Source organism: Trichechus manatus, unplaced genomic scaffold (genome assembly GCF_000243295.1).
Source record: "Trichechus manatus latirostris isolate Lorelei unplaced genomic scaffold, TriManLat1.0 scaffold00209, whole genome shotgun sequence".
NCBI classification, from domain to species: Eukaryota; Metazoa; Chordata; class Mammalia; order Sirenia; family Trichechidae; genus Trichechus; species Trichechus manatus.
Genome location: NW_004444145.1, coordinates 2,840,202 through 2,864,132, shown reverse-complemented (window position 1 = coordinate 2,864,132; position 23,931 = coordinate 2,840,202). Strand labels below are relative to the sequence as shown.

At 47.7% G+C, this 23,931-nt stretch overlaps 1 protein-coding gene across 2 annotated transcripts in view; it reads left to right on the top strand.

Moving 5' to 3' along the window:
• Positions 1-23,931, top strand: part of GALNT6 (polypeptide N-acetylgalactosaminyltransferase 6) — a 61,142-nt gene that overhangs the window by 29,838 nt on the left and 7,373 nt on the right. For both annotated transcript variants that reach the window (XM_023742417.1, XM_004388343.3), the window contains exons 4-8: positions 480-1,070; positions 3,313-3,485; positions 17,644-17,793; positions 18,853-19,087; positions 23,531-23,648. In XM_023742417.1, the coding sequence (XP_023598185.1) occupies positions 580-1,070; positions 3,313-3,485; positions 17,644-17,793; positions 18,853-19,087; positions 23,531-23,648 (1,167 nt within the window). In that variant the 5' untranslated portion in view covers positions 480-579. The remainder of the gene's footprint in view (positions 1-479; positions 1,071-3,312; positions 3,486-17,643; positions 17,794-18,852; positions 19,088-23,530; positions 23,649-23,931) is intronic.

Below are 23,931 nucleotides of genomic sequence, written 5' to 3'. Positions count from 1 at the left end.
TTTTCGGATCTTTGTTGTGGAGGGACGGCGTGGTGTTTCTGTCTAGAGCGCCATCTTGCCGGAAGTCCTGTTATGAACATTCTTGTACATGCCTCCTGGTTCACATGTGCAAGAGTTTATCTGGGATATAAAACTAGGAGTAGAATTGCTAGGTCATAGAGTATGTACATTTTAAGTTTTACTTGATAATGCCAAATTGTTTCCCAAAGTGGTTATGTTGACTTAAATCTCTCATGTAGTATTTCAGTATTCTGGTTTCTCTGGATCCATGAATCTCAAGATCTCAGTGCAGGAAAGAAACACTGAGTCCGGTCGCCTCATTTGATGGATGAAGGGAATTTTGGCACAGGGAAGTTAAGTGGCTGGGCTAAGGGGATGCCACCATTTAACAACAGAGCCTGGACTCGAACTTCAAGCCCCTGACTCCCTCCCCAGCCTTCTCCTAGCTCATTTATCTCTCTCTTCTCCTCCCTTTTCAGACTAAGGTCCCAAAGTGTGGTCACCACGACATACAGAGCTATTTCCAGGGTGGGCCCAGCACTTGGAGCTGACGCACCTGGGCCTCACTGATTCCAGAGGATGAGGCTCCTCCGCAGACGCCACATGCCCCTGCGCCTCGCCATGGTGGGCAGTGCCTTTGTGCTCTTCCTCTTCATCCTGCAAAGGGACATGAGCAATAGGGAGCAGGTCACGGAGAAACCATGGCTGAAGTCCCTGGTGAACCAGAAGGATCACGTCCTGGACCTCATGCTGGGGGCTGTGAACAACCTTAGAGATTCGATGCCCAAACTCCAGATCAAGGCTCCAGAACCCCAGGAGACCATGGTGTCCACAAACCAGTCCTGCCTCCCTGGGTTCTATACCCTAGCTGAGCTGAAGCCCTTCTGGGAACGGCCACCACAGGACCCCAACAGTCCTGGGGCAGACGGAAAAGCATTTCAGAAGAGCGAGTGGACCCCTCAAGAGACCCAAGAAAAAGAAGAGGGCTATAAAAAGCACTGCTTCAATGCCTTTGCCAGTGACCAGATTTCCCTGCAGAGGGCGCTGGGGCCAGACACTCGACCCCCTGAGTAAGTAGCACCAAAATCCTGGGAGGAGGCCAGGGCTCTGCCAACGGTGTGACTGGTGTGACCATAACTGCCCACCCCCCACCAAAAAAAAAAACAAAAACAGTTGCCATCAAGTCATTTCCAACTTCTGGCAACCCTAGTATGTCAGAGTAGAACTGTGCTCCATATGGTTTTCAATGGCTGTGAACTTTCTGAAGTAGATTGCCAGGCCTTTCTTCCAAAGTGTCTCTGAGTAGATTTGAACTGCCAACCTTTTGGTTATTAGCTGAGTGCTTAACCGTTTGTGCCACCCAGAGGCTCCTTTGTGTGACCATAGACAAGGGCCAAATGCCAAGTAAAGAACTAAATTGAAAGGGATTTTAGAATATGGGTGAGGATTTCCTCTAAGCCCTCACTTGTTCCCCTGACCAATTGCCCTGATCCCTGGGGTTGGGGTTCAGGAGTATTACAGTGAGGCTGGAGGCTCAGGGAGACCAGCAGGAGTGAAGCACAATTATGAAGGTGATGGGTTAGAGAAGAAGGAACTCAGAGCCTGGGACCAGGACCTGGTACAGAGGCAACTGGGAAAGACAGACTCCAGGCTGTGGTTTTGGTGACCTTGCAATCACTGAGGTCTGCCCCAGAGACTGTGGGACTCTAGTGCTGGGCAGCTGGGGTAGAGGTCATTTCCCAACAGCAGCCCTGGTGGTCAGGAACATGCCCACAGCTCCTAGCTTCCTTCAGTGAAGTCCCACGGGACCATGAATTCATTCCAATCTTTATTTTAATTTGCTTATCTTTTCCATATTGAGCAACAAAACCAGTGCTTAGATCTTTGAGCTGCAGCCACCTCACTCTAATGCAGCCATGGCTGTGGTCACACTGTCCTTAAGTTAGAGACTTTGTGTCTTCCTCATTTAGCCTTTGTCCTCCTGCTATAAGAGTTATACCCCTTCTGGCCTTTTCTCACATGGCAGCCCCCATCCCCAAATTCATGATTCTTTTGGGCGATGAATGCAGAGGAGCTCAGATTTGGACCAAGTACTATAGCCCTAGAAGAAGGAACCATTGGAGTTAGGTGTCAGGAACTCCTCAGCAGAGAAGGGCTTTGGGAGTGAGGGCAGCCAGTGGAGGACGTTTAGGAGTCTCCTCAGAAGGTTCCATGAGAAATCTCTCTAACCAGCAGGCAGAGGGGGTTAAGAAAGGGTATGTTCAGCCAGATAATTCCTTGAGATCCAGGATTCACACACTCCTATCCCCTAACCCCAAAATGCAGTGTCAAGAAGGGGCAATGTGGCCAAGTACCACGCAGGGGTTGGAGTGGATAAGGGTAGAGAAAGGTCACAGGAAACTGACTGTGATAACAGTATCAGATTACAGGGACTTAATGAGGAAATGGATTAGAGAGGAACTGTACATTGTAAAGAGAGGAGCCTTTTCCTCTCATAGAATATGGAAATTTTAGTCACTTTTCTCAGATGTTAATTTTTCCATTATCACTTACCCCTCTGGGACTTCTGGATTGTATTTCACTTTATGCAGCACATATATTACTGAAGAAGAGAGAGTCAGCCCTGGGAACTTCCAGGAGAGAGCAGACAGAAGTGAGCCCTCAGAATCACAGCTAGGGGGCTGAGCCCGTTCTGGGGAGATGGGTTTTAGAGTGAGTTGGCTAGGTCCAGTGTGGAGGCTCAGAAACCCATTGCTGTCGAGTCGATTCCGACTCATAGCGACCCTATAGGACAGAGTAGAACTGCCCCATACAGTTTCCAAGGAGCGCTGGTGGATTTGAACTGGCAACCTTTCGATTAGCAGCCATACCTCTTAGCTGCTACACCACCAGGGTTTCCAATGGAGGCTCAGAGTAGATGGCAAATATAGACTGAGCCAGGGACCAGTTAAACTAGTTGCTGTGGAGTGAATTCCAACTCATGGGAACCCCACATGTGTCAGAGTAGAACTGAGCTCCATAAAAATCAATGGCTGATTTTTTCAGAAGTAGACCTTCTGACCTTTCTTCCAAGGTTCCTCTGATGGACTCAAACTTTCAGCCTTTTGGTTAGCAGCTGAGTGTATTAACTACACCACCCAGGGAACTTGGGCCTGGGGCAGGGAGCAGGAATTCCGGACTGCAACAGGAAATGTGGCTGATGGTTCAGAGGAGCAGAGGATGGTTATGGGGAGCCTTTGGACAGAGCCTTCTCCACCTCCCAAGGAACTCCGAGGGACCTAGAGAGCTGTGTCCACACTTTCATCCCCCTAGGTGTTTGGATCAGAAGTTCCGACGCTGCCCCCGACTGCCCACCACCAGTGTCATCATTGTGTTCCACAATGAGGCCTGGTCCACGCTGCTGCGAACGGTGTACAGTGTCCTACACACTGCCCCTGCCATCTTCCTGAAGGAGATCATACTGGTGGATGATGCCAGCACTGAAGGTGAGGCTAGAGGGGCCCTGAGGAGGGAACCAGGGTCTCCCAAGGGAACCCTGGGAAGGAGGACAGGGCCTCTCAAGGGAGCAGGCACCACCTCGTGGCCTGTTGCCTGGCATCACAGCTCATCATAAAGGCTGGGGACAGGAAGAAGGCAGGGGGTACAGAGGGTAGATAGGCCACATTCCTAAAGCTTGGACTTCATTCACACTCCACCCATAGATCCCCAAGAGCTTTGCAGTTCTGGCTTCCAGGACTCCCTTAAGACTGCTAAGCCCAACCCCAATTCAGAAATGCTAATAGAGGTCAAGGTGGGGGGTGGGGGTCTTCCCTTCTGTATCACCTGCAAACTACTCTTCTGCTCTTGAAGATTCCACCTCTGAAGCCCTGTTTGCTATGGTTGTTAATAGGTAAATGAGGTTGCTCACCAAACTTCGCAGGCTTCAAGGCAATTCCATAAACATCCACTGAGCACCTGCCCTGTACCTGACACTGACCTAGGACCGGGGGACACCATGACAAATGAGGCAGGTCCTGACCTGAAAAGACTATCAACCCTCACAGGACAGGCGGCCACTTACAACACCAACCACTAACAGACAGAAAAGGCCATGGACTCAGGAGTCTGACACCCAGGGATTCAAATCCCAGCTCTGACTCTTCCTACGTCTCTGATGCTTAGCCTCTCTGAACCTCAAGTCTCCTAAAAATAAGGACAGTTGATTCCCTCACATGGTGGGTGAGGGATCTAGGATACATGATGAATGAGATAATTCATGTGCCACAGAGTACTTGGCATTGAGTAAGAGCTCCATAAGCATTAGTTTCATTTTATTCATTGTATGTGAACAATGGGTGATGGGAGGGCAGAGCCAGGGGGCATTATTTCTTCCTGGCATGGCTGGGGGGCCTCACAGTGGAGGCCAGATTGGATCTGGGTCTTAAAGGATGAGTGTGATTGTCTATGGAGAGAAGAGGATATGAAGGGCGTTCCCAGAAGACAGAACCACATAAGCAGAGTCCTAGAAACATGAATGTATGTATGGAACTTTGGGAGACCTGGTTTGGCTGAAGCTTAGGTTTGTTGCAGAAAACAAGACTAAAAAGGTACTGAATCAGCATTCATGCCATGCTAGAAGTATTTCGGAAGAAAGAGGAGTCATTGGCAATGTTTAAGCTAGAGAGTGATGTGTTTCAGAATGACGGTAGCTTTGGGAGTAGAGTGGGCATGGTAATTGGCAGAAAGAGAGACGGAGGTCCCAGAGTTCCATGAGCAAGTTCTTAAAATCACTTGAGAGTGGAGTGATGGGGCCAGATCTAGGAAGGTGGCTGTGGTACTGATGCATCATTATACTGGGATTCTCCCAGAGCTGAGCCCTCTTCCCAGATGGCACATGATATCTGGGCCTCTCCCAGATTGGCCCTCTGTGCCCAAGCTCCCATATCAAGAGCAGGAACTGACTCCAAGCTTCTCATCTTATGCCCTTGGGCCACCCCAGTAGAGGGCTGCTGCTGTCTCCTTAGCTTCCCTGGCTTCCCTCCTGCCCTCCAGGTTAGGGGTGATGCTAAAAAGAGGACTAGGGCTTGGGAAGGCCGTGGAAGGAGGGCTGAGTGTGGGCACTGTACAGTCTATTTCTTTAGGGAGCTCACATTTTCCCAGGGTGGGCAGACACTTAGCAACACTAACAAAGCACAATAAGCACATATCATGGGTGCAGTGAGAACAGTCTGGTGGAGCATATAGATTAGGCTTCTGGAAGGGAAGGGCAAAGTTTGACATAGATAAGAGGGGCTTGCAATCTGAGTAATCTCCATAGCAATGGAATGGTTACATGAAATGCGTACCAGCCACCCTTCCTCTCAAACTGGACTCTCTCATGGCCCTTCTCCCTCCAGCCCTGTGCCACTATCCCCCAGAAGCTCTTCTCCCTAAATCACATCTGGTGGAAGTTCTAAGCTGTTTTAACTTGTCACTCAGAATTTAGTGAGTTTATAAGGTACAAGTGCCCAGTTAGGCAACTCCTCTGACCAGGCTAGACAAGTGACATGGTGCCAGGCTGGCATGGGAAGCATCTATAGGGCAGTCTCCTGTGCCCAGTGGGGTGGAATTTGCAACAGCCCCAGCAGCCCCTCCAAAGTGCCTGCTCCTTGGGGCCACCAGACACATGCTCTCATTCTCTCCAGCCATCTCTCCCTGTTGCCTTGGAATTTTTCTTAAGGCCAATCCCAGCGTCTCCGAATCAACTGCCTGAAAAACCTAAGCTAGCCATTCTTATTTTTCTGGATCCTGGCTTCCTTTGAGAAACTGTGAAGAGCTACGCCCCTTTCCCTGCTATAGTATGTAGTTGCCCGCAGTGGTCTACACACATGTAAATTTTTGTATGTAATTTCAGGGAGTTGGTGGACCCTAGGATAAACAACTCTACCTTGAGGGCCTTCAGATACTTTAAGCAATGTTCAGTTCAGTAGGAAACGGGGGAAAAAAAGCCTCAGACCCATAGTCAGAAATCTCTGCAGTCCACAGTGGGATAAAATTTCCCACACATTTGACCGTTTGATCAGATTGACGGGCTGCCATTGCACACACACGAACAAGAGCTGTGTCTCCGCTGAAATACGATGTCCATGCTCTCTGTCCTCCTACCCGGGCACCCAGCAGCAGCTCTATGACCATGAATACATGGGCATTTGATACAGCAGGAGAGGAGGCCCAGTGCCAGGCTGGGGAACTTTGTCTTTCCCACCTCAGAGTCAGAACTAGGCCAAGCACTCCGCTCATGAAGGGCTAGGTCAGCAGTCAGAGTTTGGTCCTCGTCTGACACACTCCATTAACTTCTGAAAATTGGCCCCCTGGTCCCGTTGGTCTACTACCCCAAACAGGGGCATATCCCCATGTCCAAAGCCCTGCCTGCCTCTGGGCGAGGCCAAGGAGAAGAGAACCTAGGTCTCCCTCCTGTGGGGATTTACTGGAGGGAAATCAGACACATACCCAGGACTCAGAGAGAGTCTAAAAATGAACATGACCCTTAGAGAGCAAGTTCCTTACAGAGAGGAGGTGGGGTTGGTCAGGGACAGGGTGCTGTAGGAAGGGAAGGTAGAGAGATCAGCAGAGGGAAGAAAGGAGAGAAAGGGCAGCCCTGAGGTTGGGAAATGCCCTGTGTGGGACCCAGGGGAGGAGATGGGAGCATGTTGGATTAACCCAAGATTTCTGCCACTCCCACGTCTCTTGATGGTCAGAATTGAGCTAAGTGGCAGTTCCTCTTGTGGCCACCTGCATTCCTAAGAGGGTCAGAAATGCAATACAGCAATTGTTCAAAGGCTCTGATTTTAGATGATTTACAACTTCCAGTGTCTGTCCGAACAGGCGATGACGTTTTGTTTTCTCACCTTTATCTCTTACCTCTGAGCTTGTTGTGTAATAGAGGAAAATATCTTTATATTAAACCTTATATCCTGGATTTTCTGAGAAAGTTTCCATTGCAGTATTTTCTTCCATTTCTCCTTATAAAGAAACTCTATCACATGTAAATGTCATCTTCCAGTCTACTCCTTACCCCTGAAAGTGGAAAGTGTCAGACAATGCATCTTGATTTGGGTTAGAAACTATGGCCCTGTATCCAAATGCTCTACCTGGACAGGTAGATTATAGAATATTCCCATTTCTCCTTCCACCCTTCCTAACAGATTAATCAAGAAAAATTTCCCAGTTGCAAGAGAATTTAAGGCTGGATAGAACATGGATAAGCAGGAAAGTAGAATAAAAAACAAACAAAACAGGGGAAATTAGAAAGGCAGCTCTTTTTTACTTTTCTAGATTTTTCAGAAGCCAAGGAAGAGGGCAACAGTCCAAGCAAGAGAAGCATCAATAAAGGCAGGAATTCATTGATTTGCATAATGAGTATTTACTCGTCACCTACTGGGTGTAAACACCTTGTGCCAAGCCTGGGGGATACAGCAGCAAATAGGTTGGGCAATGTCTCAGTTTCCTTGGAGGTTACTTTTTAAGTGGGGAAGACATAAAATAAATAATTTCAGATAGTAGCAAGTGCTATTTAAGGAAATAATGCAGGGTAATGGGATAGTGAGTAATTAGGGAGCTCTTTTAGTTAGTCCCTGGGTGGTGCAAACGATTGACACACTCAGCTGCTAACTGAAAAGTTGGAGGTTTGAGTCCACCCAGACGTGCTTCAGAAGAAATGCCTGGTGATCTACTTCCAAAAAATCAGCCATTGAAAATCCTATGGAACACAGTTCTATTCTGACACACATGGGGTTGCTATGAGTCAGAATCGACTCAATGGGATTTTTTTTTTTAGTCATTGTGACCAGGGAAGTCTACTCTGAATGTTCCAAGCAAAAACAAAACGAAACAAAAAAAGACCAAACCCATTGCTGTCAAGTCGATTCTGACTCATAATGACCAGGAAACAGCAAATGCAAAGGCCTAGAGGCTTGGTGTTTTAATGGGACAAAAAGCAGGCCAGGGAGGCTTGGAGGGAAGTGATTAAGGAAGCAGAAAGAGCACTGGTGCAAAGTGAGTTTAGACAGGCAAGTAGAACTGAATCATGAAGATCTTTGTAAGTAATGGTCAGTGTTTGGATTTTTTTTGTTTGTTTTATTATTGTGGTAAAATATATACAACCAAACATTTTCCATTTCAACCATTTTTATGTATACAATTCAGTGACCTTAATGATATTCACTATGATGTGCATCTATCACCATGAATTTGTTTTGTTTTTGTGGTGAAATACGCACAACAAAACACTCACTGATTCAGTAATGTCTACATGTATAATTCAGTGACATTGATTACATTCATGTTGTGCATTCATTATCGCTATCCTTTTCAAAATTATTCCATTAACATAAACTCTATGCCCCCTAAGCAAAAGTTCCCCCTTTTCCCCTCCCTGCCACCTCTGATAACCACTAATAATCTTTGGTTTCCATATATTTGTTTGTTCATGTAAGTGAGATCATACAGTGTCTTAGTTATCTAGTGCTGCTAGATTATCTGGGCTTCAGCTCTGCCTTCCCGGCCCACTGGAACGGCAACACTGCTCCCTCGAATTTGGGCAGCCCCATTCTCCTAGTTCATCTGAGTGGCGACTCCACCCTTGGAGACCCCAGAGGTTGTGGCCCTACCCTTTAAGACTGAGGCAGCTCTGCTTCCTGTGTTCCTTGTCTCTTCAGCTTCTCTTCCTGGTTCCTTGGCCTCTTGGCCCCTTGGGCCTCACGGCCCGTGTCTGCCCTGCTAGGGCAAGTGTTTCAAAGCTCTTTAACTCCACCAATAAGTACCTGGAGGCACCCCACTTCACCAGTAAACGTCTGCTGGAAGGCATTCAGCTCTCTTGCTTTGTGATCAGCAAACCTAGCTCCACCAATAGATGCTTGGAGGCACCCTACTCTGCCAAAGCCTCCTGCCAAAGGCACTCAGCTCTCTTGCTCTGTGGGTCGGCTCCAGTGCCATCTGGTGCTGGTCTCCTGGTTCTACTAATGCCATTTCTCTGCTGCTGCCTCTTGCCATCTGCACCAACTCCAGTGTAATAGCTCTCCTCATTTCCTTCTGAGTTCTCACTAGTATTGTCTTTGATGTCCATAATTCCACCAACAGTCTCTTCAAAATAATCTAGGCTTTTACTATTAAGCACTTTAGAACTCTTTCAGCCTCTATGCATTCACGGTTTCAAAGCCACTTCCACATTATAGGTGTCTGTTAGAGCAACACCCTACTCCCAGTACCAAATTCTGTCTTAGTTATCTAGTGCTGCTATAACAGAAATACCACAAATGGATGGCTTTAACAAAGATAAATTTATTCTCTCACAGTCTAGGAGGTTAGAAGTCTGAATTCAGAGTGCCAGCTCCAGGGGAAGGCTTTCTCTCTGTCGGCTCTGGAGGAAGATCCTTGTCATCAGTCTTCCTCTGGTTAGGAGCTTCACATTGCAAGGACCTCAGGTTCAAAGGACACACTATCTCCTGGCTCTTGTTTCTTGGTGGTATGAGATCCCCATGTCTCTCTGCTCACTTCTCTCTTTTATATCTCAAAAGAGATTGACTTAAAATACAATCTAATCTTGTAGATTGAGTCCTACCTCAGTAACATAACTGCTGCTAATCCCACCTCATTAACATCATAGAGGTAGGATTTACAACACATAGGAAAATCACATCAGATCACAAAATGATTGACAATCACACAATACTGGGAATCATGTCCTAGCCAAGTTGACAAATATTTTGGGGGGACACAGTTCAATCCATGATAAACAGCATATGTTGGGCTCTGATTTAGAACATATACAGTCCCCTGGTGAACATTAACCCAACCCTGCAAAGTATTGCCACCTAGCAGCACCACAATTGTGTCTTTAGGAGGCTGTTCCATTTTTCTATCAAGCCAGGTGCTTCAGGATGATGGGGAACATAGTAAGACCAGTGAATTTCATGAGCCTGGGCCCATTGCCACACTTCATTTGCTGTGAAGTGAGTCTTTTGATCTGAAGCAATGCATTCTTTAAGTCCACAGATGATAGTTTTGGCAGAAGCACTGCATGCAGGGAAGGCAAATCTATATATAGAGTGTCTATCCCAGTAAGAACAAAATGCTGCACTGTCCATAATGGAAGTAGTCCAGTGTAATCAGCCTGCTGCCAGGTTGCTGGCTGATCTCCTCGAGGAATGGTGCCATATCGGGGACTCAAAAATTGGTCTCTGCTCCTGGCAGATTGGGCACTCAGCAGTGGCGGTAGCCAAGTCGGCCTTGGTGAGTTCACGTCCATGTTGCTGAGCCCATCCATAACCTCCATCCCTGCCACCATAGCAACTTTGTTCATGAGCCCATTGGGAAATGACGGGAGCAGCTAGGGAAAGGATGACTGGTTTCCACAGAATGCGTCATCTTATCCACTTGATTGTTAAAATCCTCCTCTGCTCCTCTTTGCTGAACATTCACATGAGACACAAAAAGCCTCACTTCTTTGGCCCGTTCAGAGAGATCTACCCACATACCCCTCCCCATACCTCCTTATCACCGATTTTCCAATCATGTTCTTTCCAAGTCCCTGACCATCTAGCCAAACCCATGAATCAGTATACAATCACACATCTGGCCATTTCTCCTTCCAAGCAAAGTGGACAACTAGGTACGCTGCTTGAAGTTCTGGCCATTGGGAGGGGAGGATTTCCCTTCACCACTGTCCTTCAGGGAGGTCCCAGAAAGGGGCTGTAGTGCTGCTGCTGTCCACTTTCAAGTGGAGCCTACATATCACGCAGAACCATCTGTAAACCACGCAAGAGTTTTTTCTTCCTCAGTCAACTGATCATAAGGAACTCCCCCATGGGGCTATAGGTGCAGACTGAGAAAGGGAAGGTAATGTGACAGGAGTCTAGACCATGGGCATTTGGGCCACTTCCTCATGTAACTTACTTTTGTCTTTAAGTCCTGCTCAAGCCCAATCTCATATATACCACTTCCATTTAATGATGGAATGCTGCTGTGCACGTCCAACTTTATGGCTCTGTGGGTCAGACAACACCCAGTTGATAATGGGCAGCTCAGGCTGCATGGTAATTTGGTGGCCCATGGTTAAACATTCAGTCTGTACTAATGCCTAGTAACAAACGAAAAGCTGTTCCTCCAAAAGAGAGTAGTTATCTGCAGAGGATGGCAGGGCTTTGCCCCAAATTCCTAAAGGTATGCACTGTGATTCACCAATAGGGGTCTGCCAAAGATTCCAAGGATAGACACCATATCTATCTGCCACTGACACTTCAAGCACCATTGGATCAGCTGGATCATATAGCCCGAGTGGCAGAGCGGCTTTCATGGCAGCCTGAACCTGTTGCAGAGCCTTCTTTTGTTCTGGGTCACAGTCAAAACTAGCCGCTTTTTGAGTCACTTGATAAATAGGCCAGAGTAGCACACCCAAATGAGCACATCCAAAATCCAAAGAGGCCAGCCAGGCATTGTGGCGTTGTGCCTCCTTTTTAGTTGTAGGAGGAACCAGATATAATAACTTATCCTTCACTTTAGAAGGAATATCTCAACATGCCCCAAACCACTGGACTCCTAGAAATTTCACTGAGGTGGAAGGCACCTGAATTTTTGTAGAATTAATTTCCCACTCTCTCACACACAAGTGTTTTACCAATAAGTTTAGAGTCATTGATGCTTCTTCCTTACTAGATCCAATCAGCATAATGTCATCAATATAATGGACCAGTATGATGTCTTGTGGAAGGGAAAGGTGATCGAGGTTCCTGTGGACTGAATTATGACACAGGGCTGGAGAGTTGATATACCTTTGAGGTAGGACAGTGAAGGTATATTGCTGCCCTTGCTAGCTGAAGGCAAACAGCTTCTGGTGTTCCTTTGAAACCAGAATTGAGAAAAAGGCATTGGCCAGATCAGTAACAGCATACCAGGTACCAGGAGATGTATTAATTTGCTCAAGTAATGAAACCACATCTGGAACAGCAGCTACAATTGCAGTCACCACCTGGTTAAGTTTATGATAATCCACTGTCATTCTCCAAGATCAGCTTCTTTTTTGCATAGGCCAAACAGATGTGTTGAATGGGAATGTGGTGGGAATCACCACCCCTGCATCCTTCAAGTCCTTGATGGTGGCGTAATCTCTACAGTCTCTCCAGGAGAGCAGTATTGCTTTTGGTTTACTATTTCCTAGGTAGGGGCAGTTCTAATGGCTTCCACTTGGCTTTTCCTGCCATAATAGCCCTTACTCTACTTTTCAGGGATCCAATGTGGGGGTTCTTCCAGTTGCTGAGTATATCTATTCCAATCATGCATTGTAGAACTGGGGAAATCACTACAAGATGGATTCAGGGACCCACTGGAACCACTGTGAGACAGACCTGAGCTAAGACTCCATTAATAACTTGACCTCCATATGCCCCCACTCTGACTGGTGGGCCAGAGTGACATTTTGGGTCTCCTGGAATTAGTGTCAGTTCAGAAGCAGTATCCAGTAATCCCTGAAAAGCCTGATTATTTCCTTTTCCCCTGTTAACAGTCACTCTCATAAAAGGCCGTGGATCCCTTTGGGGAAGGTTGGGAGAAAAATTAACAATATAAATTTTTGGCAGTGTAGTGAAGTCCTTCCTCCAGGGGACTCAGCCTCCCCTTCATTTAAGGGATTGTGGGTCTGTAAATTGACTCAAGTCTGAGAATTGATTGAGCGGCTGTGACTCTCTTCTGGTGATTCAAGTTAGACTGCTATTCACTTGAACTAGAATTTTTCTGCTTGTACAGATCAAGTAAATATTTAGTAGATTTCCCATCTATTTCACTCCTAGAGACACCAGGACTAAGTAGCCAATGCCATAAGTCCATATGAGTCAGACTATTCTGATTACTGCTTTGACCCTGCTGTACAATACGTAACCACGCCCACCTTGTCTTTGTCAATTGAATGCTGCCACTTGGCCCCTACTACCACAGGGTCCAGTCAGCCCCACTGTAGTTACATGTCTTAATTCAGTTAGTGTAGTTCCCACTGTCAAATCTGACTTACATAAAATGGCAATAACAGCAGTCTTCAAGGATGCTGGGGCTCCATTAACAAATTTGTTCCTCACAGTTGTGGTAAGAGGTGTGTCCTCTGGGTGCTCTGTGTGTGGGTCTGTGGGTCTAACCTCATAAATCCACTCTAACATGCCAATTTCCCTAAGCCTTTGGATACCTTCTACATACAGTATACCAAGGCAGGTCTGGTACTTCAGCTTGATTTCGTGTAGGCTACCGTGTAATCCATGCTTCAGTGAACCAACCAAATAAAGTATTAGATCCTTTCCTAACCTCTTGAGCTGAAACATTTAATGAAGAATCTGTGCCTAGTGGGCCCACATCAGTAAACTCAGACTCATCCAACTTTTTGTTCCTTGAACTGTTATCCCACACGCTTAGTAGCCATTCCCCCACATATTCCCCAGGTCTCTGTTTCTACATATTAGAAAAGTCAAGAAGTTCTTTTGGAATGTAGTGTGCCTCCTCCTGGTTCACACTTTGTACTTCACCTCTTTGGGGCTCGCTAGGACTTAAGTCTAGTTATAGATCTAGAAGCAAAAATGGGTGGTGGGGGTGGGTCCTGGGAACATTCAGCAATGTCTTGAAAGATATCTACCCCGGGCAGTGCCCTAGGCAATAACTCAGATGCCACCCCATGTGATGACTCAAACAAAGGCTCTTCAGACATAGCTGGGGTTGGAGGGGATAATGGTTTTACTGGGGAGGGTGGCTTAGCTGACAAAGATGTGGTAATCTCTTCAGGTGGGAGAGGACTGGTTCTGTTGGCAAGGGTGATTCAATGGAATTTAGGGGCTCAGTGTCCCCAGCTTCCTGATTATCTACCCATATGTCCCCATTCCAAATTTCAGGATCCCATTTCTTCTCAATCAATGCCCTCACTTTAACTTCAGCCACCATTCGAGGTTGGGAATTCGGTTGGTGTTGTAATTCAGCCACTCTTACAATAAGACTCTGGTTTTTGGCAATATCAGCTCTGTTACTATAAGAAATAAGGCTTTCTTTTAGGGCACAAATGGCAACTTTGAGGTCTTTTATACAGCACTTAAGCTGTGACTCTGAAACCCTGAGCTCATCCCTTTTTTTCACCACTTTGTCTAGTGAAAGTAGGCCAACCAACCAGCTTCCCTATACTTCTTATTCTGATAAAATTATAGAAAAGTATTAAACATGCGATCACGCAGAGCCTCACTTCTCACCAATATTTGATCTGTTGGTGATAATTTGCTTATTAATATTGCCACCTCATGCCATGGATTAGCAGCGCCCTCTTTACTACTGGAAGTAGAGTCATCAGTGCCTGTAAGATTAATCAGACTTGAGAACCAATTTAGAAAACTCATCCTTATGATTTTGTTTCTCTAGAACCACTGTCACTACCACATGTCTTAGGCTGGATTCTCTAGAGAAGCAAAACTAGTGAAGTGTATATATATATATAGAGAGAGATTTATCTCAAGGAAATGGCTCGCACAGTTGTAAAGGCTGGCAAGTCCCAAGTCCATGGGCCAGGCGTCAGGATGGAGGCTTCTCCTGACTCACGTAGCTGCAGGGGCTAATGAATCCAGGATCGGCAAGTCAGATAGCAGGCCCCTTGTTCATGGGCTGGGAAGGCTGATGAATCTAAGATCAGCAACTAAGATGACAGGCCACTGGCTCGAGTCCTAAGAACTGGAGATCAGGTGATAATGAGTTGAATGCAGGATCCAGAGCAAGCAAGTGAGCTTTGCCAGAACATCCATATGTATTGGATGCAGGCCACAGCCCCGAGGAAACTCCCCTTACAACTGATTGGCTGATCACATCAGATCACATCATGGAGGATGACTACATCATTACATAACTGCCAAACCACTAAGAATCATGGCCCAGCCAAGTTAACACACAGCCTTAAGAGTGGGGGGTCCCAGAGGAGCCCTGCCTGTCAGGCTCAGAATCTGAAGGTCCATCCTCACCGCCTGAGACTGGAAGGAAGGCGTGGGAGACGGCTTTGGGTAGAACTCAGGCCCCCTGAGGTTCACAGCTCAGCGCATTGCAGTCTCTTACTACAAAACCCACTTCCTGTGATGTTTTGTCCCTGAGTTATCTCCACCACTATGAACTTCCTGTGAGCACAGTTAAGCAAGTTCTCAGGGGAAACATCAGCCACCCTGAAAAGGTGAGGCTCCTGACCAGGGTTCCCTTCCCTTTCTAGCTCTTGCGACTATAGTATGAGTCTGGGAGCTCCCTGAGGGCAGGACCCAGACCAGGCCGCTCCCTGCCCAGGATAGTATCTAGCACCCGGACAGGGCTATAGCAGACGTTTGCTGAGTAAGTGGTGTGCTGAAGCTGCCACATGAGGGTAATTTTGACTCATGGAGTCCTGATGCCTGAGACAAGAGGCCCTATTTCTAGAGTAAGATACAGCTCCTTCTCAAACGACTGTCCAAAGAATCCTTTCATAAGGCGGCACTGTGTCAGAACACTGTCAATTCAGAAGAATTAAGAGAGGAGAAAAGAGCTGAAGTTCCCATTTATGGAAAGTTTCCTTCCCCTGGGGCTCCCCTCTCCTGGGCAGTGACCAAAGCTAGACTAAGGAGGAGCAGTATCCGAGTTCCTTTCTCTCCTCCTCCCTCCTGGGGTCTCACACACGGGGAAGTGGCTAAGGCCCTGGATGACTGATGGAGGCTGCACAGGCCACCTTGACACCCATGCATGTTGTGTCCTCACTGGTGGCCTCACTGCCCCTGGAGTTGGGAGGTGAGAATCCTCAGACACAGCTGGTTAGGATCCTGCCACTACCCTTTGCATTTTCTGTGACTCTGGGCTCATCACTTTGAGTCTTAGTTTTCCCATCTATAAAAACTAGGGAAAATACTCCACATTTCATAAAGTTATTAACCTTCATTAAAAAAAAAGTTGCTCTGGAGTCGACTCTGACTCATGGCAACCCCATGTATGACAGAGTAGAACTGTACCATAGGGTTTTCAGTGGCTGACTTTTTAGTAGATCGCCAGGATTTTCTTCCAAGGAGCCTCTGGGTGGACTCAAACTTGCAACTTTTTGGTTAGCAGCCAAGCGCATCAACCATCTGCACCACCCAGGGACTCAGTTAACCTTCATAAAAAAACCAAAAAAAACAAACCCGTCACCTTCAAGTCAATTCTGACTCATAGTGAGGCTATAGGACAGAGTAGAACTGTCCCATAGGGTTTCCAAGGAGCAGCTGGTGGATTTGAACTGCTGACTTTTTGGTTAGCAGCTGTAGCTCTTAACCACTGTGCTACCAGGGCTCCAGTTAACCTTCACAGAGAAGATTAAATAAGAAAGTAAACATGAAAGGACCTAGTTCAAGGGGTGGCACATAGTAGGTACTCAAGTGTTTGGGCATAATGTGTGTGTATGTGTGATCACAACCCAATCAATTGATTTCAGGACCCGAAGTGCATTCAGTGCAAGGCCACAGCCGCAAAGGGAAAACACACACACCTACCTTTCACCTCTGAAACTACAGGCAACTTCATCCCTCGCAGTCAGGATAGAACAGTGGCACAGATAAACCAAACTGGCAGTTAATAAAACATAAGATTTAGAATATGTTTCATGATGAATTGTTTCAGAATAGAGCTATGTGTAAGGCTCTGATAATTTCAGACTGAATAACAGGGTCATAAAGTAAGCCCCAACTCAGAACGAGCTGGCAATCTCAGCAGAAATACCTCTCCCTTCAAAAGGCTTTCCCTGGCCTCCTGAAACTCAGGATGGCTGCCCCTCCTGGGGGCTCTGCCAGCCCTGCACAACCTCTGGCAGGTCACCTGCCCTGCAGTTACCCACCCCTGGCCGGCCTTGTTCCCTGGACAGTGCGCTCCTTAGGACAACGACCATGTGGGCTGGGCTTACACTGTACCCCCAATCTGTAGCACTGTGCTTGGTCCAGGGTAGGCACCTGGTACAGGTTTTTTTTTTTTTTTAATTTAATTAAAATCTCTCTGATGTCTTTTCATCTTCTTAAAGAATACCATATACAGAGGAGGTAATAAAAAGGATTAGAATAAGACTTTCTGCTGCTGATCCAGCAAGCAAGGAATCAGAATGTGTGTGTGCTCTACATGTCAAGCTTACTCTGAAGAGTCTGGGAGACCAGGAGTCCTAGACACTAAGAAATGGCTACCACAAGCTTCAGGTGTGGAGAGGAGAGGAGGCCAGAATCTCAGCTCTGAAAGCTGGTGGCTGAGAGGGTGGAGAAACCAGGAGAGGCTTTCGAGAGCCTTTGTCAGAAGACTATGTTTAAGGACAAAGAAACACAACTCTGAGGTCCTGTCATGAGATTACAGAAGGGCCTAGGTAAATAGGCCCAGGATCCGGCACCACAGAGCCCCTGTCTTGGCAAGATGGAGTTGGGATGGCAGGGTGGGCTTGCCCACAGGCGGGGCTTCCCCTTCCTCTCCCCATTCTTCTCCTCCTTACACCCCCTGCCCCTCACCTCCAGCTTCTGTGGAATTGCTTTGTGCAGCAAGTGCTGGAGGGTTAAAATTCAGGCCTGCTGGAGGCCCAAGAGCACCGGCTTGGTGCCCAAAGGGGATTAGGTTTGCAACAAAGTGGTGAGCTGGCAACAATGACACTATCGTTTGCAGAGTACTTAAAGGAGCAGCTGGATCAGTACGTGAAGCAGCTGCAGATCGTGAGGGTGGTGCGGCAGCAGGAGCGGAAAGGGTTAATCACAGCCCGGCTGCTGGGGGCCAGCGTGGCACAGGCAGAGGTGCTCACATTCCTGGATGCCCACTGTGAGTAACAGGGTGCTGCCTGACAGCCAGGGGCCTGGGTGTAGTCTGGGGCCTCCCCTCTGGGCCTTGGCTTCATCCCTGGTGAAACGGAAAGCTGGGACCACAGGCAGCATCACCGAAGCCCCTTCCTGCTTTACTGTCCAAGAGTGTGGGAGGCTTGGGACCCATCCTAGCCTTTCTCACTTATTTCTCATTCCCAACTCCAAAGGTGTTTTATCAGGAGGCACAAACAGCACTCAAACATTTGGTGACCCAAAAATTGCAGGGAGTGGGCTTTGGGGCGCCAGACACTCCCTCTTCTCCATCTGTACCTTGTTCTGCTTTCAGTCCTCAGAAAGGCCTCCCACCACCACTGAAAATGGCTTGTGGGGAGTTTCCTATAGGGCCACACAGAGCCAGGAAGGCCTCCCATCCTGTCTCAGGCCAAAACATCTCCCCATCACTGTCAGGGAAAAAACATACCCTTAGAGGAGTGACATATATTGGAAGGAGCTCAGTGTATGGAGTATGAAGACCTGAGTTTGCCTTCTGGCTCTTCCACTGACTGAGCCTTGGCTTCCTCCTTTATAAAGTGAGAATGAGGATACTGACCTTACTGACCTTGCAGAATTATCACTCTGAGGACCAAATAAAGCCATATTTGCAGAAGTTCATTGAAAATCTCACAGCTAGACAACTGGAACTAAAGCTTAAGATGCAAATACCCCTGGGAGAGGAAACACCCCCTTCTGAAAGCCTCACTTGGGTAGAGAGGGCTCGTTCAGTGAAAAGGCTGGATCATTGGAGGTACCATCTTACTCCCCTGAGAGTACTGGCGTCCTTGCCATGAGATGGGCAGAGGTTCTGAGACCCTCATTCTCCCCTCCAAAGCTGCCTCCACCTGGGACAAGTTGGGGGTTAGGAGTGGGGTCTCAGGAGAGCTCTCTACAGCTGTGGAGCTTGCCTGTGTTTCTCTCTCTGTAACCAGGTAGTGGGTGAAGTATCCTGTTGGTCTGGGTCTTCTCCCTGGGGTGGCTCTGGGCAGGACCCTGACTGCAGCCTCCTCATCTGGGCCTGCAGGCGAGTGCTTCCATGGCTGGCTGGAGCCCCTCCTGGCTCGCATTGCTGAGGATGAGACAGTAGTGGTGAGCCCAGACATCGTCACCATCGACTTGAACACTTTCCACTTCTCCAAGCCCGTCCAGACGGGCAGAGTCCATAGCCGGGGCAACTTTGACTGGAGCCTGACCTTTGGCTGGGAAATTCTCCCTCCACATGAGAAGCAGAGGCGCAAGGATGAGACCTACCCTATCAAGTAAGGACCACGGCCTGGTGAGCCCCCAACTTGGCCTCCATGGCACCAATCCTACCCAGTTCCAGGGACTGGGCCATCTCACATCAACATTTATTAAGCGTTCTACCAAGCACTCGACACATTTTATTTAATCCTCACCCCCTATCATAGGTACTATGATTAGCCTGTTTTACAGATGAGAACACCAAGGCTCACTGTAATAAACATTTGGCCTAAGATCATGTAGCTAGAAAATGGTGTAGCAAGGATACCTAGCCTGGCCTGCCTAGACAAAAGCCCTCTCCTAACTGTGGCATTATACTGCCCCACGCCATAACAGCTTGCTCTTACACTCACTGTGTGTCAGGCACTGGGCTAAGGGCTGTACATATTTTTTCTCATTTATTCTTCCCCACACATCGAAGGTCATGACTGGTGCTTGCAGAGTGGGTGAGAGAGGGTGGGTGGAGGCCATTGTTGCATAGCCATTGGGATAGAAGGGGTGCCGTGTGTGCCCAGGTCACGATCTTTGAAAAAACAGAACGTTCTAAAAGGAAATAGACAAGTGCCCTGCAGTTTGCACTTTGTTGCAGCTGCTATGAACTTTTTCTGTAAAGGACCAACTAGAAAATATTTTAGGCTTTGTAGCCCATATACAGTCTGTTGCATATTCTCTTTTTTTACAACCCTTTAAAAATGTAAAAAGCATTCTTAGCTCCAGATCCTTATGAAAACAGGCTGCAGAGCCAGATTTGGCCGTAGTTTGTCAATCCCTACTCTATATGGTGGATGTTGTTGTTAGTAGCTGTGAAGTCGACTCCAACTCATGGTGACCCAACGTGTGCAGAGTAGAACTGCATTCCGTAGGGTTTTCAAGGCTGTGACCTTTTGGAAGCAGATCACCAGACCTTTCTTCCAAGGTATATCTGGGTGGGTTCGAACTGTCACCTTTTGGCTAATAGTCAAGCGCTTAATTGTTTGTGCCACCGGAGGACTCCTGTATGGTGACTACTCCAGAGTTTATCCACTGTGAATATCCACAGCGGCCAGCTGAACTCCCTCCCCCTCATATACCTACCCTCCCTCTCCCTCTCCAGCTTGCCTGTTGGTGTTGTTAGAGACCATGGGTTTATTTTAACAGTTGTCACTGCCAAACTGAGTTGGGCAGTGACTGTTAGAATATTTGGCTTTGGATTATCTGTGCCATTGTTTTCCTCTACTGGCCAGGAAACTTAAGGAAAACCAAATGTACATTATGGGTGGAGGGAAGGGTGGGTTGGGGATACAGTGGCTGGAGATAAGAAGGTAGGTTATAAAAGGAGAGAGGGCTGGAGTTCCTCCCCCTTCACATACCCAGAATCAGATGCTACCCAGAGTCTCAGTAGAGAGGACTCAGGTGAGTGCCACAGGGAGGACTCCCATGGACCCTGAAGAGCCAGCTGCTGTCTCCACAAGGAGGGGAAGAAGAAGGAGCAGAAGGGGAGAGGGAAAAAGGGAAGTGCGAGGGAGAGGAAGGAAATTGGAACTCCCTATTGCCCCTCTACAGAGTCACTATGAGTCAGAATCAACTCAACAACAACGGGTTTGGTTTAGTTTGGTATTGCCCCTCTGCTTGTCTCATAGATGCCTTTTGTGGTGTATACAGCAACAAAGCCCCCCAGCCCAGGCCAGGCACATAGCAGCACAGTCAGGGACAGGGCACCTGGCCCCTGCCCATCACTGATGTCGCTGGTCCTGATGTCCAAGGACCATACAGCTGCAAGACAAAGCTCCATTGTTTGAGGTAGGAATTTACTTCCTGGTCCAAATGCCCTGGTAGCTGGCATGGCTAGCCCAAGGCACTTTGCATAGAACCCCACCAGGGCACCTGCTGACAGTACCCATCTGTCTTAGTCATCTGCTGCTATAACAGAAATACCATAAGTGGATGGCTTTAACAAGGAGAAGTTTATTTCCTCACAGTAAAGTAGGCTGAAAGTCCAAATTCAGTGTGTCAGCTCCAGGGGAAGGCTTTCTGTCTCTATTGGCCTTCTCATCAATCTTCCCATGGACTAGGAGTTTCTCCATCAGGCACCCCAGGTCCAAAGGACATGCTCTGCTCCCGGCACTGCTTTCTTAGTGGTATGAGGTTCCCCTATCTCTCTGCTCACTTCTCTCTTTTATATCTCAAAAGAGATTGTCTCAAGACACAATCCAATCTTGTAGATTGAGTCCTGCCTCACTAACACAGCTGCCGCCCATCCCCCTTCATTAACATCATAGAGGCAGGATTTACAACATACAGGAAACTCACACAATACTGGGAATCATGGCCCAGCCAAATTGATACACACATTTTTGGGGGGACATAATTCAATCCATGACACTATCCTCAGCACTTTCAAAGCTAACTGGAGGCTAAGAGGAGAGGTAGAGGGCCCAGGGGATCCCAGGAAGTAGAACAGGAAATACCAAAGTGTTTGCCAGAGGTTGCCCACTGGTTGTTGAACTGTGATGTTCCCCATGCAGGGCTTATCCTGAGAGATAATTTGTCAGTGACTTTCTGACTGGGTGCTGGCCTGAAGGTACCAGCCAAGAGACAGGTCCAAGTGTGTGGGACCCTTGAGAAAAAGCAGGTTAGCTCCAAAGTGCTCATCTGGGGTTCCAGGACTTATTCTGAGACTCTCCAGAGCCCACTTGGGCTGGCTTAGAACCTATGAGAGAGCCCAGAACCAATGACAGGAAGCCAGCCTTAGCATGAGGGTTTCCCAGCTTAAATTCCAGAAAGTGGCTGAGAGAGCAGTATATAGTCAACCTCAAGGCAACAAGGTCAGTCTCAGGGCAACACAAGGCCAGGCTCCTGGGTGGTCACCTAGACAGATCAGTCCGATGAACACTGATTGAGCCCTGCTGTGTAGGGCACCTTGATCTGTTGCAGGTTTACAGAGGAGTCAGTGTCTTCCCGCGTAGTTGTACCACATGGAGCCACCCACTGGTGGCAGCAAAGCCCTATTCAAGCAGCTTGGCCCAGGCACAGAAGCCAACAGCCAATGATCGCTTACCCCCCTTCCTTTCTGCTTGCCCTTGTGCAATTAGATATTCTCGCCCTTAGATCAGCTCCTTTTATGAGCAACCTACTATCTAAATTCAAGGAATGAGATGTTTTTGTTAATTTACCTTGAGTCTGTGCCTCCCTGCCTTTGTCTGAAGCCAGAATCTTTTTGTAACCTCCCAAATTAAGCTTGATCTCACCTCACTGATCGTCCTATTCCCAGCAATACCTCTTGTCAATTTCCCCGGTTCAGAACAGCTAGCAGCTTTTCCCCAAAGCTAAAGTTTCACATGCAGTATTAAGCACAGGGGCTAGGATCCTACTAATATGGGGGCTGTATGGTTGGCAGTTCGAATCCACCAGTCGCTCCTTGGAAACTCTGTGGGGCAGTTCTATTGTGTCCTTTAAGGTCTCTGAGTTGGAATCAACTCGACGGCTATGGGTTTGGGGTTTTTTATGTGTCACCATTGAGCCCTGGTAGTGCAGTGGTTAAGAGATCAGCAGCTAACCAAAAGGTCGGCAGTTCGAATCCACCAGCCACTCCTTGGAAACCCTACAGGGCAGTTCTACCCTGTCCTATAGGGTCACTGTAAGTCGGAATCGACCTGATGGCAATGGGTTTGGGTTTTTTGGTATAGGTCGCCGTGAGTTAGAATCAACTTAATGGCAACAAGTTTGGTTTTGAGGTCCCTTGGTGGTGTAAACAGCTTGCACTGGGCTACTAACCAATAGTTTGGCAGTTCAACTCACCCAGTTGCACCCCAGAAGAAAGGCCTGGCAATCTGCTTCTGTAAAAATTACAGCAAGAAAACCCTATGGAGCAGTTCCACCTTGTAAAACATGGGGTCACCATGAGTCAGAATCAACTCAACAGCAACAGGTTTTTTATTTTTTAATGATTTCAGAAGGGCCAGGGACCCTAAAACAGTATAGGGCCAGTCCAGCTGATAACATTTGCTCATTCATTCATGATTTGAATCCTGTGCATTTCCAAAAACAATTTCAAGCAACTTCTGGTAACTGAGTATCTACTATGTTCCGGTCATTTGCTACCACAAAGCAAACTATGGCAGCTTTCCCTGGGGCTACAAGATCTGTGTCATTCTCAGCCCTGGATGTCCAACACGTAGCACGGGCCCTAGCAGCTGGTGCTTAATATATTGTTGGTTGAATGAATAGGTGCCTTTTAGAAGATAGTATAATTACATCTGTTCTTGGCCTGGTCTTAGGAGAGGAAGAGGACATAGTAAATGCTCAAAAAACGTTTGAATGAGTGAATTAGTGGAAGAGGGGCTGCACATCCCCAGAGAGAGGGATAGAGGGGGAAGTAGAGTAGGAGGCATTACAAGTGAGTCCACAAACGGCTGTTCCACGCCAGGCTTTGCTCCTCTTCACCCTAGAAGATGCACATGCTTCTCCCTCTGTCTCTCCAGATCCCCGACGTTTGCTGGTGGCCTCTTCTCCGTCTCCAAGTCCTACTTTGAGCACATCGGTACCTATGATAATCAGATGGAGATCTGGGGAGGGGAGAACGTGGAAATGTCCTTTCGGGTGAGAGTGAAGAGGGCTTGCGGGGGGAACCACAGTGTCCCAGGGGACACCTGAGAACCTATCTCTGGAGCAGCAGCAGCCTCAGGGATGTCACATCTAGAACCGAGCTTACAAGTGTGGCTGTTTCTTGTCATAGCACCTCCTTTCCTCTGATCCCGTCCCTGTCTATGGCAGCGGCTCTTTGGGAGTCAGACTGGACAACTGGACAAATTACTGGGCAGCACTTCTCAGAAGGAAGGGGCCATAGTGGCAATAGGACTGGACGTCTAGAAACTGGTGACAT